General features: G+C 52.1%; 2 protein-coding genes across 6 annotated transcripts in view; one reads left to right on the top strand and one right to left on the bottom strand.

Annotated features, from left to right (window-relative positions):
• The first annotated feature begins 552 nt into the window (after positions 1-552).
• Positions 553-1,978, top strand: PHLDA2 (pleckstrin homology like domain family A member 2). The gene is made up of 2 exons (XM_086892408.1): positions 553-1,077; positions 1,545-1,978. Exon 1 carries the CDS (start codon positions 640-642, stop codon positions 1,036-1,038), a length of 399 nt encoding a protein of 132 aa, XP_086748534.1. The 5' UTR covers positions 553-639; the 3' UTR covers positions 1,039-1,077; positions 1,545-1,978.
• A 1,413-nt stretch (positions 1,979-3,391) lies between these two features.
• Positions 3,392-12,030, bottom strand: part of SLC67A1 (solute carrier family 67 member 1) — a 59,148-nt gene continuing 50,509 nt past the window's right edge. For all 5 annotated transcript variants that reach the window (XM_086892404.1, XM_086892407.1, XM_086892406.1 and 2 more), the window contains 2 exons: positions 8,533-8,653; positions 3,392-3,680 (listed from right to left, as the gene is read on the bottom strand). In XM_086892404.1, the coding sequence (XP_086748530.1) occupies positions 3,493-3,680; positions 8,533-8,653 (309 nt within the window). In that variant the 3' untranslated portion in view covers positions 3,392-3,492. The remainder of the gene's footprint in view (positions 3,681-8,532; positions 8,654-12,030) is intronic.

The following is a 12,030-nucleotide window of genomic DNA, read 5'->3' on the forward strand; positions in this document are numbered from 1 at the left end:
TGGCAGAAACCCACCTCAGGCTAGGCACAGACCTCTCTGCCCGAGACAGAGATGACGCCTGGGCAGACCCAAGGCTGTGAAGATGCACAGATCCAGGCCCCAAGGAACAGAGGGTGGGGAGCATCCCGTACCCCATTAGGGATCTGAGAAGCGGCAGGGAGCGCTCAGAGGGGCAAGATGGGGGCTGTCTCTGATCACAGTGGCCCCCTCCTCACGGCGGGGGAGGCCATCCTTGACGGGCAGAGGAAACGTGGGTGGGGAGGGGAGCGGGCGGACAGGACTGGGGTCCCCTGATACGGCAGCAGCAGAGTGGAAGCCCTCGGGGAGGCAGCCCGTGGGGGAGGCATCCCCTGCCCAGACCCGGCCCAGCCGGGGCAGCCTCCAGGACCCTCCCTTTGTCTCGGGGTCCCCCCGGCGCCCCCATCCCCGGCGCCCCGCGGGCCCGGGCGGGAGCGCGGCGCGGGGGCCGGGCGGGAGGCGGGGCGGGAGGGGGCGGCGGGCCGGGCTCCCCGGGGGAGGCACCGGAAGGCGCCCGGCGCTGATTCATTGCAATAAATTGTTCCCATCGCGGCACGGCTCGGTCATCGCCGCCCGAGCAGCAGTCGGAGCAGCAGCCGGAGCCACCGCCGGGGAACGAGGATGAAGATGCAAGCCGAGGTGATCCGCGAGGGCGAGCTAGAGAAGCGGAGCGACAGCTTGTTCCAGCTGTGGAAGAAGAAGCTGGTGGTGCTGACCAAGGACAGCCTCAGCCTCTTCCCCGACGGGCACAAGCGGGCCAAGGGCAAGGAGCTGGGCTTCGGCTCCATCCTCAAGGTGGACTGCGTGGAGCGCACGGGCAAGTACATCTACTTCACCATCGTCACCAAAGACCGCAAGGAGATTGACTTTCGGTGTCCGGACCAGAGCTGCTGGAACGCCTCCATCACCATGGCCCTCATCGACTTCCAGAACAAGCGGGCCATCCAGGACTTCAAGAGCCGCCAGGAGATGGAGCAGGCGGCGGGCACCCAGGAGCGGCGGCTGGCCCGGGCGCCCTGAGGCGCCGCCGCCCGCCCGGCCCGGCCGGCCCGGCCCCAGGTGAGCCCGCCCGGCCCCTCGGCGCTGCTGCCGCGCCTCTCCGTGGGCTTTTCGCTTCATCTTTGTAAATGCTTCGGGCAGGCGGACGGGTCGGGGCTCCCCTCGGGGCCGGAGGGGCCCGCGGCGCTGCCCCCCGCTTCCCGGAGCGGCCCGGCCCAGCCCGGCCCGGCCCAGCCCGGCCCGGCTCGTCGCAGCGGGGTCTGGCCCCTTTGCCATGCAGAGCGGGGAATTTCTGCCGGGCTGCTGCAGTGTGCTGAGAGGACGACGTGGGGGTGGCGGGGAGTAAGGAATGGCACTTGGCAGTGCTTCCCTCACAGAATCTGCTAAAAGAATATATCTGTGAGAATAAATGCTCAATGCTTACTGTCCCTGTAAAGCACCCTCCCCCCCCCATTTTTATTTTTTTTTTTTTCTGTGCCTTGCTGTGTTGCTTGTTTAACTAACCCACTTCCTCTTGCTACCTTTAGAACATACCACTGGATGATAAACCAGATCGAGTGTCTTGGACTGAAATGGGACAGGGTACCAATGAAGGAAAGCAAAGAAGAGAGCTGGAAGCAGCTTGGTTTTCTCCAAGCCCGTTGTGGCTGCTGAGCAAAGAGCCCTGAGCTTTGCCTGAGATGCATAAAGAAAAACCAAAGACTTTCGTACAGGACTTCTAGCAAAGCGTCCACGTGTTTTGAGTGGCACAGCTTTGTGAACTATTATCTTCTATTTATGAGATGCGAGGAAGATTCAACACTGACTGGTGGTGTTAAACACAGTTTAAATTATTTGTAGTATCTATATTTGTATTTATTTTGTTGAATGTCTTTCAGCAGTTACTGGTCTTAATATTGCTTTTGCATTAATGTGTCCATTCCAAATAAATTACTTGAAATGTTCACTTTTTATTACTGTACTCTGGGCTGCAGTAACTTTTGTTAAGGCGTATCTGTGGATGCGGCAGTGGTGAAGTGGCTTAAAAAGAGTGGGTAAGGCTTGGTTTTTTGGTGCCCTGGACTGGGCAGTGGGAGGTGGAGAAAGCCCAGATAACCTGTTTGTGTTTGACCTCGTCTCCTGACCAGGGAGGGAAAATGTGTTGAGGTTCAGTTCTGGTCAGTGGTGGAGATAGAAAAGCCTACCGTAGCTTGCAGAAGTGCTCCTCTAGAAGCTCTTTCCCTTAAACTCGAGTAATGGCAGCTGCAGAAGGCACAGGAGCTCCCTGCCACGGGGAAATGCTGCTCTTTGCGAACGCCCTGCGTCCTCCCCCAGCCCCCATAGCTTAGTGCTGTGCTAAGGCACAAAACTGGATTCTTGCTTTCGGAATAAGAGCGCCAACGCTCCATGGATTCCTCAGCTCTGTAGCAAAGCAAGCTGAACTCACTCTCCTCTCTTCCTTCACCTCTGCAGTCTCTAGACAAGAGTTAAATTTCTCCAGGATAACTGAAGAATGGAGGCAGGCTCTTTTCCTATAGCACCTGGACCAAGAAGCTTGGAGGAAAAAAACCAGCTGATTTTTTTGATAAAAGTGCTGAAGTTTTCTTTTGTGAGACTCAATTCTCACTAAATAACCTGGGCTTCCTCGAGAGCAATGCTGCAGCACACGACTCAACTCCAGCAGTCAGGACTGTGAGCGTAGCACGCAAAGTACTTGCTCCAAACTTGGTCATTTCCAGCAGGTAATTTCCCCGTCCCAGTATCAGCACAGTTCTTGCAGGAGGCTTTGTACTAGAGGAAGTTGCAAAGCGTGTAATTACATAAGCCTGTAGTAAGAGCAAGAGAGACTCAGAATGGGGGGTGGAAAAACCTGGAAGGAGGGTTGGCCCAGTTTCTGGAAGCGGTGGAGAGGCTCTGGCACTGCAGCCTGGTACGTTGGCAGCTCGTGCACAGGCAGGGTTGTACATGACTGAGCTGTGGATGTAGCAAACCTCTGGCCACAGCATTTGAAATTCTTTGGCCTCAGTGCCCTCTCTAACCTGAAAATGCTGGAGATGCATTTAATGCAGCAAAATAACGCTCAAAAGCAGATGTGTTTTACTCCCCATTTTTTCTTGGTACCGTTTCAGGGTGCTGAAATAAAAGCCCAAACCAGAGCAAAAGCACTGTCTCCTAATCCCTTCAGTTTCGGTGAATCCAAGCAGGAATGCTGCCTGACAGCAGCTGAGCGTTGGGGGCTGTTGCCTGCCATGACAGCCACTGCTGTGGGGGAGGATGGGATGAACCCGATAACTCCAGGGGTCCCCATGGCCCCCAGTTGCTCCAGCATGGCTCCATGACCTTTGCAAACTGATCTATCCCTTGGCTCAAGATGCAAATGTCAACAAAATGGAAGGATTGTTCAAATTGTTTTATTCTAGGTTAACGGAATCAAAAACAAAACTCAAGTATTTATCTATATGGAACAAATAAAGGGGTTACTTTCTTGCAACTGTACTACTGGCTTTTCATCTCTTCCAGTGGGATTTTGCTCTTCAAGAGGTAAACAAACAAACCTAAATTGACCATTAGCTGTAAATAGCCGAAGGAGGAGACTCCAAATTGTTTATATAAAACTCCACCAATGGTTGGACCCACTGTCCGGGTCAAGGGCTGCACTGAGGCGCAAATCCCGAGCATGGCACCTAGGAGAGATGTCAGAGACACAAGGTGAGAGCAAGTCCTGGCACGGAAAAGCAGAGAAGAGCACACAAGATCCCCTTTATCCCTTTATGATGCTGCTCCCCTGCAGTAGCAGCAAATCACTTCAGATAATTTCTTGCAATAATTTGTAGCGGTCCAGTTAGGGACTCCTGCAGGCAAGGGGAACAGTTTCCACCATGAGCCAGCTCAGCTCTTCCCTGAGTGGTCTGGGCAATTGCAGCACTGCCCAAAAGGCAAAGTGCTCACCAGGGTCCAGGGATGCCTTTGGCACCCAGAAGGTGCTGCTGAATATCTCACCTGGCAGGGCTGGTAACTACTGCATGAGATTAGGGATGGAGAGGTAATTTCTAGGGTTATATTTGCACCTTCCTAGCAAATCATGGAGATTCTTCCAATCTCCTAATTACCTGAGTGGGCTCTGCTCCACCCAAGCTACTACTGCCATTTATTCTCCAGTCTGAAGCAGAGAAATAGCTCTCAAGCAGGAATGAGAGGGTTAGGCCTGACTCTTTAAGAATAAATAAATAAAAATCTCAGATTAAGACAGAACCCCCCAAGATATTCCCCCACCCCCTTTGCAAAAAGAGCGGATATTTCCATTTGGATGGGTATGGGAGCCCTTCACCCGGCTGGGCCGGTTCCCCCTCCAGCAGCCCTCACATTTGCATCCTTAACAGGAACCCAGCGGATGGGGAAGCACCTCCAGTTTGGCAAAGGCGAGGTTTTTTTTCCACGTGCAGACAGATGGCCAGGACATCCCCTGAGACACAAGGCTGTCCCACACACACCCAGTAAGCTCTTTTGTCCTGCAGTCTTTGTTCAGGACAGCTGTCATGTTCAGAGGAGCAGAAAATACCTGGCCAGCCAGCAAATATTAGCCCCCAACATTGGGAGGAACAGCAAGCTGGCACCGTATTCAATAAACTTGTGCCCAGCTCTGAAATAATGTTTGTAATCATTTTTTTACCATTAGTATTTGGGCTGCTGGCATCAGTTTTCCACAAAGACACACACTGAGGTGTTGTCACCACACACCCGGGAAGGATGTGTGCATGATGTCCTGTATGCAAGAAAAAGTGGAGGAAGAGTGTGATATTTAACGTGGGCAGCCAGGGGGAAATGATGCCCAGCTCCCAGAGAGAACAGGCAGCCAGGTGTTCCTGTAATGCCGGGCAGCGACTGCTGGGCTTTTATCAGCGTGCTTAAAATACTTGTGCAATGAGCCCAGGCCAAGGGCGTAACCATGTGGAGAGGGAAATCTCCCGGGAAGCGCTGCCGAGTGCTCCTCCCACACATGGGAACACAAAGGTGATGGGTGGGACCTTGCCTTGACCCTTTGCCAATGGGAACCATCCCACAACCACCAAACTCTCTGGGCAGGTTTTGCAATTATTTTTTCCCCTCTAGGTATTTGAATTAAACTAATTACTACGTGCAATTGCCAAACTGGCTCTTATGATTGAGGAGGCACTTTTTTTCCCTTTCCTTTTTTTTTTTTTTTTTTAATGGAGCAGAAATCCATCATCTTATAAAAGGCCGGGCTCTCCCTCTGCACTTCTCCAGCATGTTGCTGAGAAAGATAATTTCTGTTTAATGGGCTTAAATTAGATCCCTCGTGTCAGACACCCTCAGGCTTTGGGACATTGTAAATCTCAGCTCTGCAGCGTGGCCGTAGCTCTGTGGCAAAGCTCCACATGTGATAGATCTCGTTTGAGCCAAGACCTTAAACTGGGACAAGTCACCTCACCAGCAGAAAATTTCCTGCATTGCTTTGCCAACACACATGCTCACCTTCTTTGTCATAGCTATCCCACCTTCTGCACCTTCCCTGCTCTTTTTTCTCCCTCTCGAGCTTTTTTCCATTCCTTTTTCCCATACCTGGCGTGACCTGTGCCGGCTGGGAGCCCATCCTCCCCCCCATCCCAATTCTCCTCCGCTCCCGCAGGTTTCAGGGCTGGGTGCTGGCGGCTCTCCAAGGCGGGCGACTCCTTTCCAGCTCACATCCTGTTGCCTCGCAGATGATGGTGCTGGCCCAGATCAGCCACACGCCCATGGGGCAATCGGGTTTAACCACTAGGTCACTGTCGCCAGCGGCCGCCTTTGAACCCACAAAGCTCAAGCAGAGCTGGGGGGTTCCATGCCCCGAGCAATGCCTGGCTGCAAACTCTCCTCCTCGGGTTCTGATGCACAAATAACATCAGGACATATGGGCCCGTTACGCACGGAGGCTCTGCTGGGCTTCCTGCCTCCCTCCCTCCCTCCCTCAGGAATGGGGGGGATCCGTGCAGCAACAAGAGGTCCATTCTTGGGCAAGGACCGGGGTTGACAAGGAGTGCTTGTGTGAATGCAAGTCCCCCTGGGCTCAGGGCTGCCTTCCCACCAGCTCACGCGTCCAGCTGAGCAGCACGTGCGTGTGGGGCTGAATTTTCTCTTCCTGCCTTTGAAGATGAAGAGAAGGGGGAAAAAAAAAAAAAATTCAAAGGGAAACTTATGAAATAATTTTTGCTACCTTTGCTTCTGCACAAAGCCTGAGCTTTGAGAGCAAGCAAAGAGCAAGCGCCAAACTCGTCAGCCTTGGAAGGAAGTGACCTTGGATCGGATCTAAAGCAGGCTGATGGGTGCAAGGGATGGTGCTGTGCCGCCTCCCACTGCTCCCTTTCTGAGACGCCTATTTAAGATGCAAGGATGGGTGACTCAGGGTGTAGCAAGGGTGGACAGGCTACACTCCTACAATGCTCTGTGCTGAGACGGATACCTGAGCTCAGCCCAAACTCCAGCTCCTTCAGAAAGCCTTTTCCTGACCCAAAGAAAAATCTCTGTGGGTTCTACAGGCTGGAAGCTGACCAAAAAATCAGGAACAAGCAGCAAGGCTCAAAAGTAAGGCTTCCAAAGGCAAATTCTCAGTGTGGGATTTCCTTGCATTAGCTAAAAGTTGTTGCAAGTGAATGCTGAGGTTTTCAACACAGTGACAGCAAAGCTTTTTCGTAAAACCAGGTTTCCATGCTCTTAGTAAGGGATTGTAACATGCCACCAAAACCCTCTCTTTGCAGAGGAAGGAGCAGCCTTTAGGCTGCTGTATGGGTGGAGCAGCCTTTGCGGGGTGCCTCCCACGGCCAGGGACGGGTGGCAGGCATTCTAATGGCTGCATTTCTCTGCTAGACACCCACGCCACCACTGCTGCAGCTGCCATGGAGAGGCAGCCTGCCGGCTCTGCTGTGTCAGGCATTCCTGCCTTCGCCCCGGCCCCTGCCCGGTACATCCCAAACAAGCACAAGGCCATCGGTACCGCTTTCCCCAAAAATGTTGCAAGGAAAAAGCACAGTTTGAAAGGTGAGGGCCAGGAAGGAGTGGTAGAGACAAGGTTTTACCCCAGAGCCACAATGCTCCATCCTCTGTGCTATGCCCAGGTTAGAGCCAGCTGTAACTCTGCATTTGTAGTAGCGCTTGGCATGACATCAGCCCAGGAGAGACAGGCAGAAGAAAGCCCTCAGTAGCCCATGGCATGCCCTGATGACCTGCAACCTGCTCCTGGGCATCTGCACAACTCTGCAGACTGCCTCCATCCTGCCCTGCAGTCCTGCCCCGACATGGGGAGACCATCCATCCTGCCTAGGCTCAGGCCGGCCTAACAACATATGCAAGCAGGGAGCAGGGTGAGGCAACTAAACCCATTTTCCTCTCTGACCAAAGCTTGCCTCCAGGCTCCAAAAGCTAAGCACTGCTCTGGTTTTCCTCACAAAACCCCTTTGAGAAGAGCCTGGATGAATTCCAGCTGGTTGTATGTCCTAAAGCTGCTTGGTGCCCTTCCCCCCTGGCTCTCCCTCACATGAACATTGCTCCAAGTCATGAAGCAGCAAATTTTCTTCCTGGCTGAGCAGAGGGGCTGAGACTCTTCCCAGGGAGGTGAAGACTGGGCATAAATGGTCCTTACAGGTAGAAATATCCCACTTAAAAATCACAGGCTCCGAGCATTTGTAGGATATGTAGTGGGTCAGCTCTACAAATAAACTACTGAAGTGATTTTCAGAAAACCTCTTCACCCAGAAGCATCTCAAAAGTGCTTTATAAACTTCACCAATGGGCTGTGCAAACTACAGCTCCCATTCTTGGTAGGGTCTGTTCAGACAGCTGCTAGGGAAGATGAAGGGCGCAGACTGGCATCCCAGAAAGCCTCAGCTAAAGCAGAGACTCTCTTGGGGACCTGCTCTGGGAGCAAACCCTGAAAGGGCTCGAGCAAAAGGCATCAAACTGAGTTAAGCCAGCTCCATCCCTGCACAAACTCAGCCAGGCTCTCATGACAATAATGTAGGCATATTTCCTCCATCAGCAGAACTAAAGCCCCAGGTATAAAGATATGAGTGCCTACCACTGCTGTCTTGTGCAGAGAAATACAGGAATGCTGACTGAAACAAGGCCAAAACAGAGAGAGGAGGCAATTATTGCATCAGACAAAGCATGTTTGCAAAGAGCAATCCAGAATCCCCTCCTGAGATACCCTAAGTTAAAAGGTGTGAACAAGCAGCCCACTCTGACTGAAGAGCAGTGGGTTTTGGGTTGTTTTTTTTAACATACCTTGGCTTTCCATGGAAAAGAGTTTGAGAAGGCCTTCCCTTTCTGTGCCCACCACTATGGCTGTCAGCAGGCAGCACAGGACTGGGAGCACTGGGTCATGGGGTGCTTGTTCAAGTCCATCCTGTATTAGCCCCACCAGTCCTGTGCCCAGCCAGATCTGGATGTTCACCCAGTGCTCCATAGCTCTGGTGGGAGCTGGGAAGTACCCAGTGGACTCAAAACTGAGAAAATACCAGTCTGGCCTTTTCTGATGAGTCTTACCAGTGTCAGAGGAGGGCACAGCTTTGGTGAGGATGCTGTCGGTGATGGTGGCCAGCATGCTGAAGGCAAACACCAGCGGCACTGCAATGATGCAGTAGTGCCACACGGTCCTCATCAGGGCCTAAGGGACAGGACACAACAGACCACAGATCATTAAAGAGCACAAACGGTGACTTTGTGGCGAGAAACAACCTGGAAGAAAATCACGAGTCAAACCCATGGCTTAGGGAAATGTGGGAGCCACAAATGATACGTGGTGGTGTGGCTTTGGCAGTTGTGGGGTCTTTCACAGCCTGCCATTTGTCTGCACTGAATTATTCCAAGCATGCAGAGCAAAAGATACCCTACAATCTGGCAGCACGTTTCCCCGGCACTGCTGTGGGTATTTTTAGCATCTGGGAATTAGTGACGTCCCTGCACCCTTCCCCCTGTCTTCTGTCCAACTCCTGAGGAAATGTTGAACAGCAGATGTATGTGGTGTACTTCAGGAAGCTTCCATTACTTATACAAAACAGCCTAGAGAAGGCTTTTTGGTTCATTATCATAAATAATTAAAACTAAACCGAGCCTGTCAAAATAAATGAGCACGGTGCATTATGTAACACCGTACCTTTGGGATTTCTAATCCTGTTCTGCTGCTTCCCTGCTAATAAATTCACCAAATTCAATAATCTGGAATAGGTCTTCTGGCCATGAGTGCACATTAGCGAACATAATTAGGGAGAGTAATGATTTTGTTATTGCACATATTCTTAGCAGAGACATCCCTCCAGCTGTTTAATGCTGAAACAAAAGTGATGAGGCTCCCTAAGCTGTAGGGCTGGAGCGGCTCCCAGCTCATTCACAAGCCCTGCTGGTCAAATGAATGGATTTCTCTGGGGCATGGAAAGGAAATTCCCCCTTTACTGCAAGTCTCCTGCCCTAACCCATGTCTCAAGGTGTGTTATTGTGGCTGGAAAATATTTCTGTCACTGGTTTAGCTAGAAGTTTCTTTCTCTGGAGTTCTCTGTCCTAAGATCTGGTCCCTGCCTCTCGGCTACAGAAGATGGAGGAGCCCAGAGACATTGCTCACTAATGACTTGGAAATGTTGAGGTTTATTCCTAGTTCCCCTCTAGAGTCACACACAGCCAGGTTTTTCTCCTCCAAGGGGCTCTTTGCCTAAATTTTGGTTAAGATCTAGGCACTTCTGATTAAGGAACCTGAGAACAAAGACAGAAGAACAGGTATTTGGTACATAAACAAAAGGAAGGAGAGTAATTCCGTGCTAGGGCAAATGTCATTGCAGGACAACACTGTGAAGCTCATAGAAAAAAATCAGTTTTAATCCCTCCTGCTTTGTACAGACTCCCTCATGGGCTGGAGCAAGTGAGCAGAAAAGAGCAGAGGCCTATCTGTGTCTCCTGTAAAACAAGGGGAAAGGCCTCCTCACTTCCCTGGGGCTGAGGGAGAACTGAGCCAGGCATAGCCCAGTCCTTGCTACTCCTCAGCTGCTGGGTGCTGAGTAGTTTTTTTGAGGTGAGCAGATCTAAAAGCATTTTTTAAGAGAGAGGCAGAATCAGGAGTCTCAGCAGACAACTCAAAAAACAAATGCCTGGGAAATGCAGGCAGTGAGGCAGTGAGGCAGGATGAAGCACAGCCGTGCCTTCAGACAAAAGGAAAAACTTCCCCATCGCAACTGCCAAGCCCTCCTACAGCCCGGCCCACGCTCTCCCAGCTCACATCTGCAGATCAGACACTGGTTCTTCCCTCCTCTCCTTATCCAGGTGTTATTGCTGAGCTCCCAGCGCACCCCTTCCCTTCTCCAGCTGCCTGTTGCTGGGATCATCCTGCAGCCTCTTCCCAGCTGCAGCGCTGTCTGCTGCTGTTTGTGCCAGCCTTCCAAAAACGCTTCAGCACACCTCCCCTCCCTGTGATGTCAGGAGGGGTTCTGGAGCATCTTTGATTAACAGCTAGCCTTCCTCCTCACTTCCATCCTTCGGAGAGGGGAACTGCTGCGTTTGGAGGCCACATGCTGCAAGGGCACAGCAGGTGGGACACTCCTCATAGCACAGCAGCTGTGAAGGATTAAAAGCTTCACCCAACAACTTCTGCATTTGGGGCTGTTGCTGTGACAGCGCTCGTCCCTGCACCCCAGAAGCGGATGTTTTCTTGGCTGCCACTAGGACAGAGCGCTTTTTAACAAGGCGTCCCAGGCAAAGAGGACTGCAGCTGCATTTGCCTATGAATAATTCTCATGGGAAGTCACTGCTGACCCTTGTCCCCAGGCCTGTGCTGTCAGGATGTCCACAGCCCTCCAGGCTTGGCATAATTACCAACTCGAAGATGATTTCCCTTCCTGGCTCCTGGTTCTCCTCCCTATGCAGTCAGTGTGAGCCTTCCTGCACTGCTGGACATGTCCTCCACACAGGACACGTGTGCTGCCCCTCCACTGCCATCAAGGCTTTCTCTCCTACCTCCAAATGACTCCAGCCTTCCCTGGAGGTCAGTGAGACCTCAGTGCACAAAAGCCATGAAATTCATATTGCTGCTCTTCCTGATTCCCATGGGACCAGGCTTCAGCACAGGGATTCAGTCCCAGCAGCACCTGACCTACACCTGGATGGGGGTGCTCATCTCTCCAGATGGGCCAGGTCCCCCTTGGTCCCACCTAATTGCTCCCACCCATGACCCAAAAACAGAAGGGAGACCTTCAAAGTCCTTCCCAGGCCATGCTCAGGAGCATCAAGCTCTATGCAGATGTCCTGTGTTAAGGAGGCATATTGATTTCAGCTAAAAGAGTGTGACACCAGTTGGAAGACACCCTTCCCAAGCATTCTACTCCTGACAGAATCCCTGGGAGCCTCCAAAACCCCAGGGAGAGGGACCACGCTCCATCTGCAGAGCCAACCTTTGCTCTGCACCCATCCTCCCTTCGCAGCCTCATCTCAGCTAATCTTAGCTCAGATTAGCTAAGGTGTGTAGGTGCCTCATCTCATCCTTGTAGCTGGGAACCACAAACCTCAACACCCTCTAGGACTTGGCCCTGACCTCCCCACGGCTGTGGTATGGTTGTGGGAACGGCACTCATCCTGCCTGCAGCAGTGGGAGCACCAGTGTCCTGGCAGCAAGGCTCAAGGCCAAATCCTGCAGGGCATGTTGAAAGGCTGATGCAGCTCAATTGTCCTTTGGTCCCACTGCACTGACTGGGACTGCAAGCACCTCTCCTCCATCCCCGTGGCCCCATGGCAGAGCTATCAGTGCCCTGAACGTGGCTTATCTGAGCAAACAGTTCCCAGCAGAGCTACCTACATCCACTCAGTTTTCCAATTACTGTTCGAGATTGGCATCAACCCTCACCCATGCGGACACAACCAGCAACAGCTAACATCACTCATCCCAAAATGGAGGAACAAAATCACTGCCTTGCTACCTCTTTCTCCAAATCTTGAGGGATTAGAAAAAATAAAGCCCCAGAAGGAGAGTGCACAACTTATGCTGTCTCACTGCAACATACATTT

This window comes from Cyanistes caeruleus, chromosome 6, assembly GCF_971803275.1.
Source record: "Cyanistes caeruleus chromosome 6, bCyaCae1.hap1.1, whole genome shotgun sequence".
NCBI lineage: Eukaryota > Metazoa > Chordata > Aves > Passeriformes > Paridae > Cyanistes > Cyanistes caeruleus.

Coding starts and splice junctions, on each gene's coding strand:
- PHLDA2 (XM_086892408.1), top strand. CDS start 640: ATGAAGATGCAAGCCGAGGTGATCCGCGAGGGCGAGCTAGAGAAGCGG.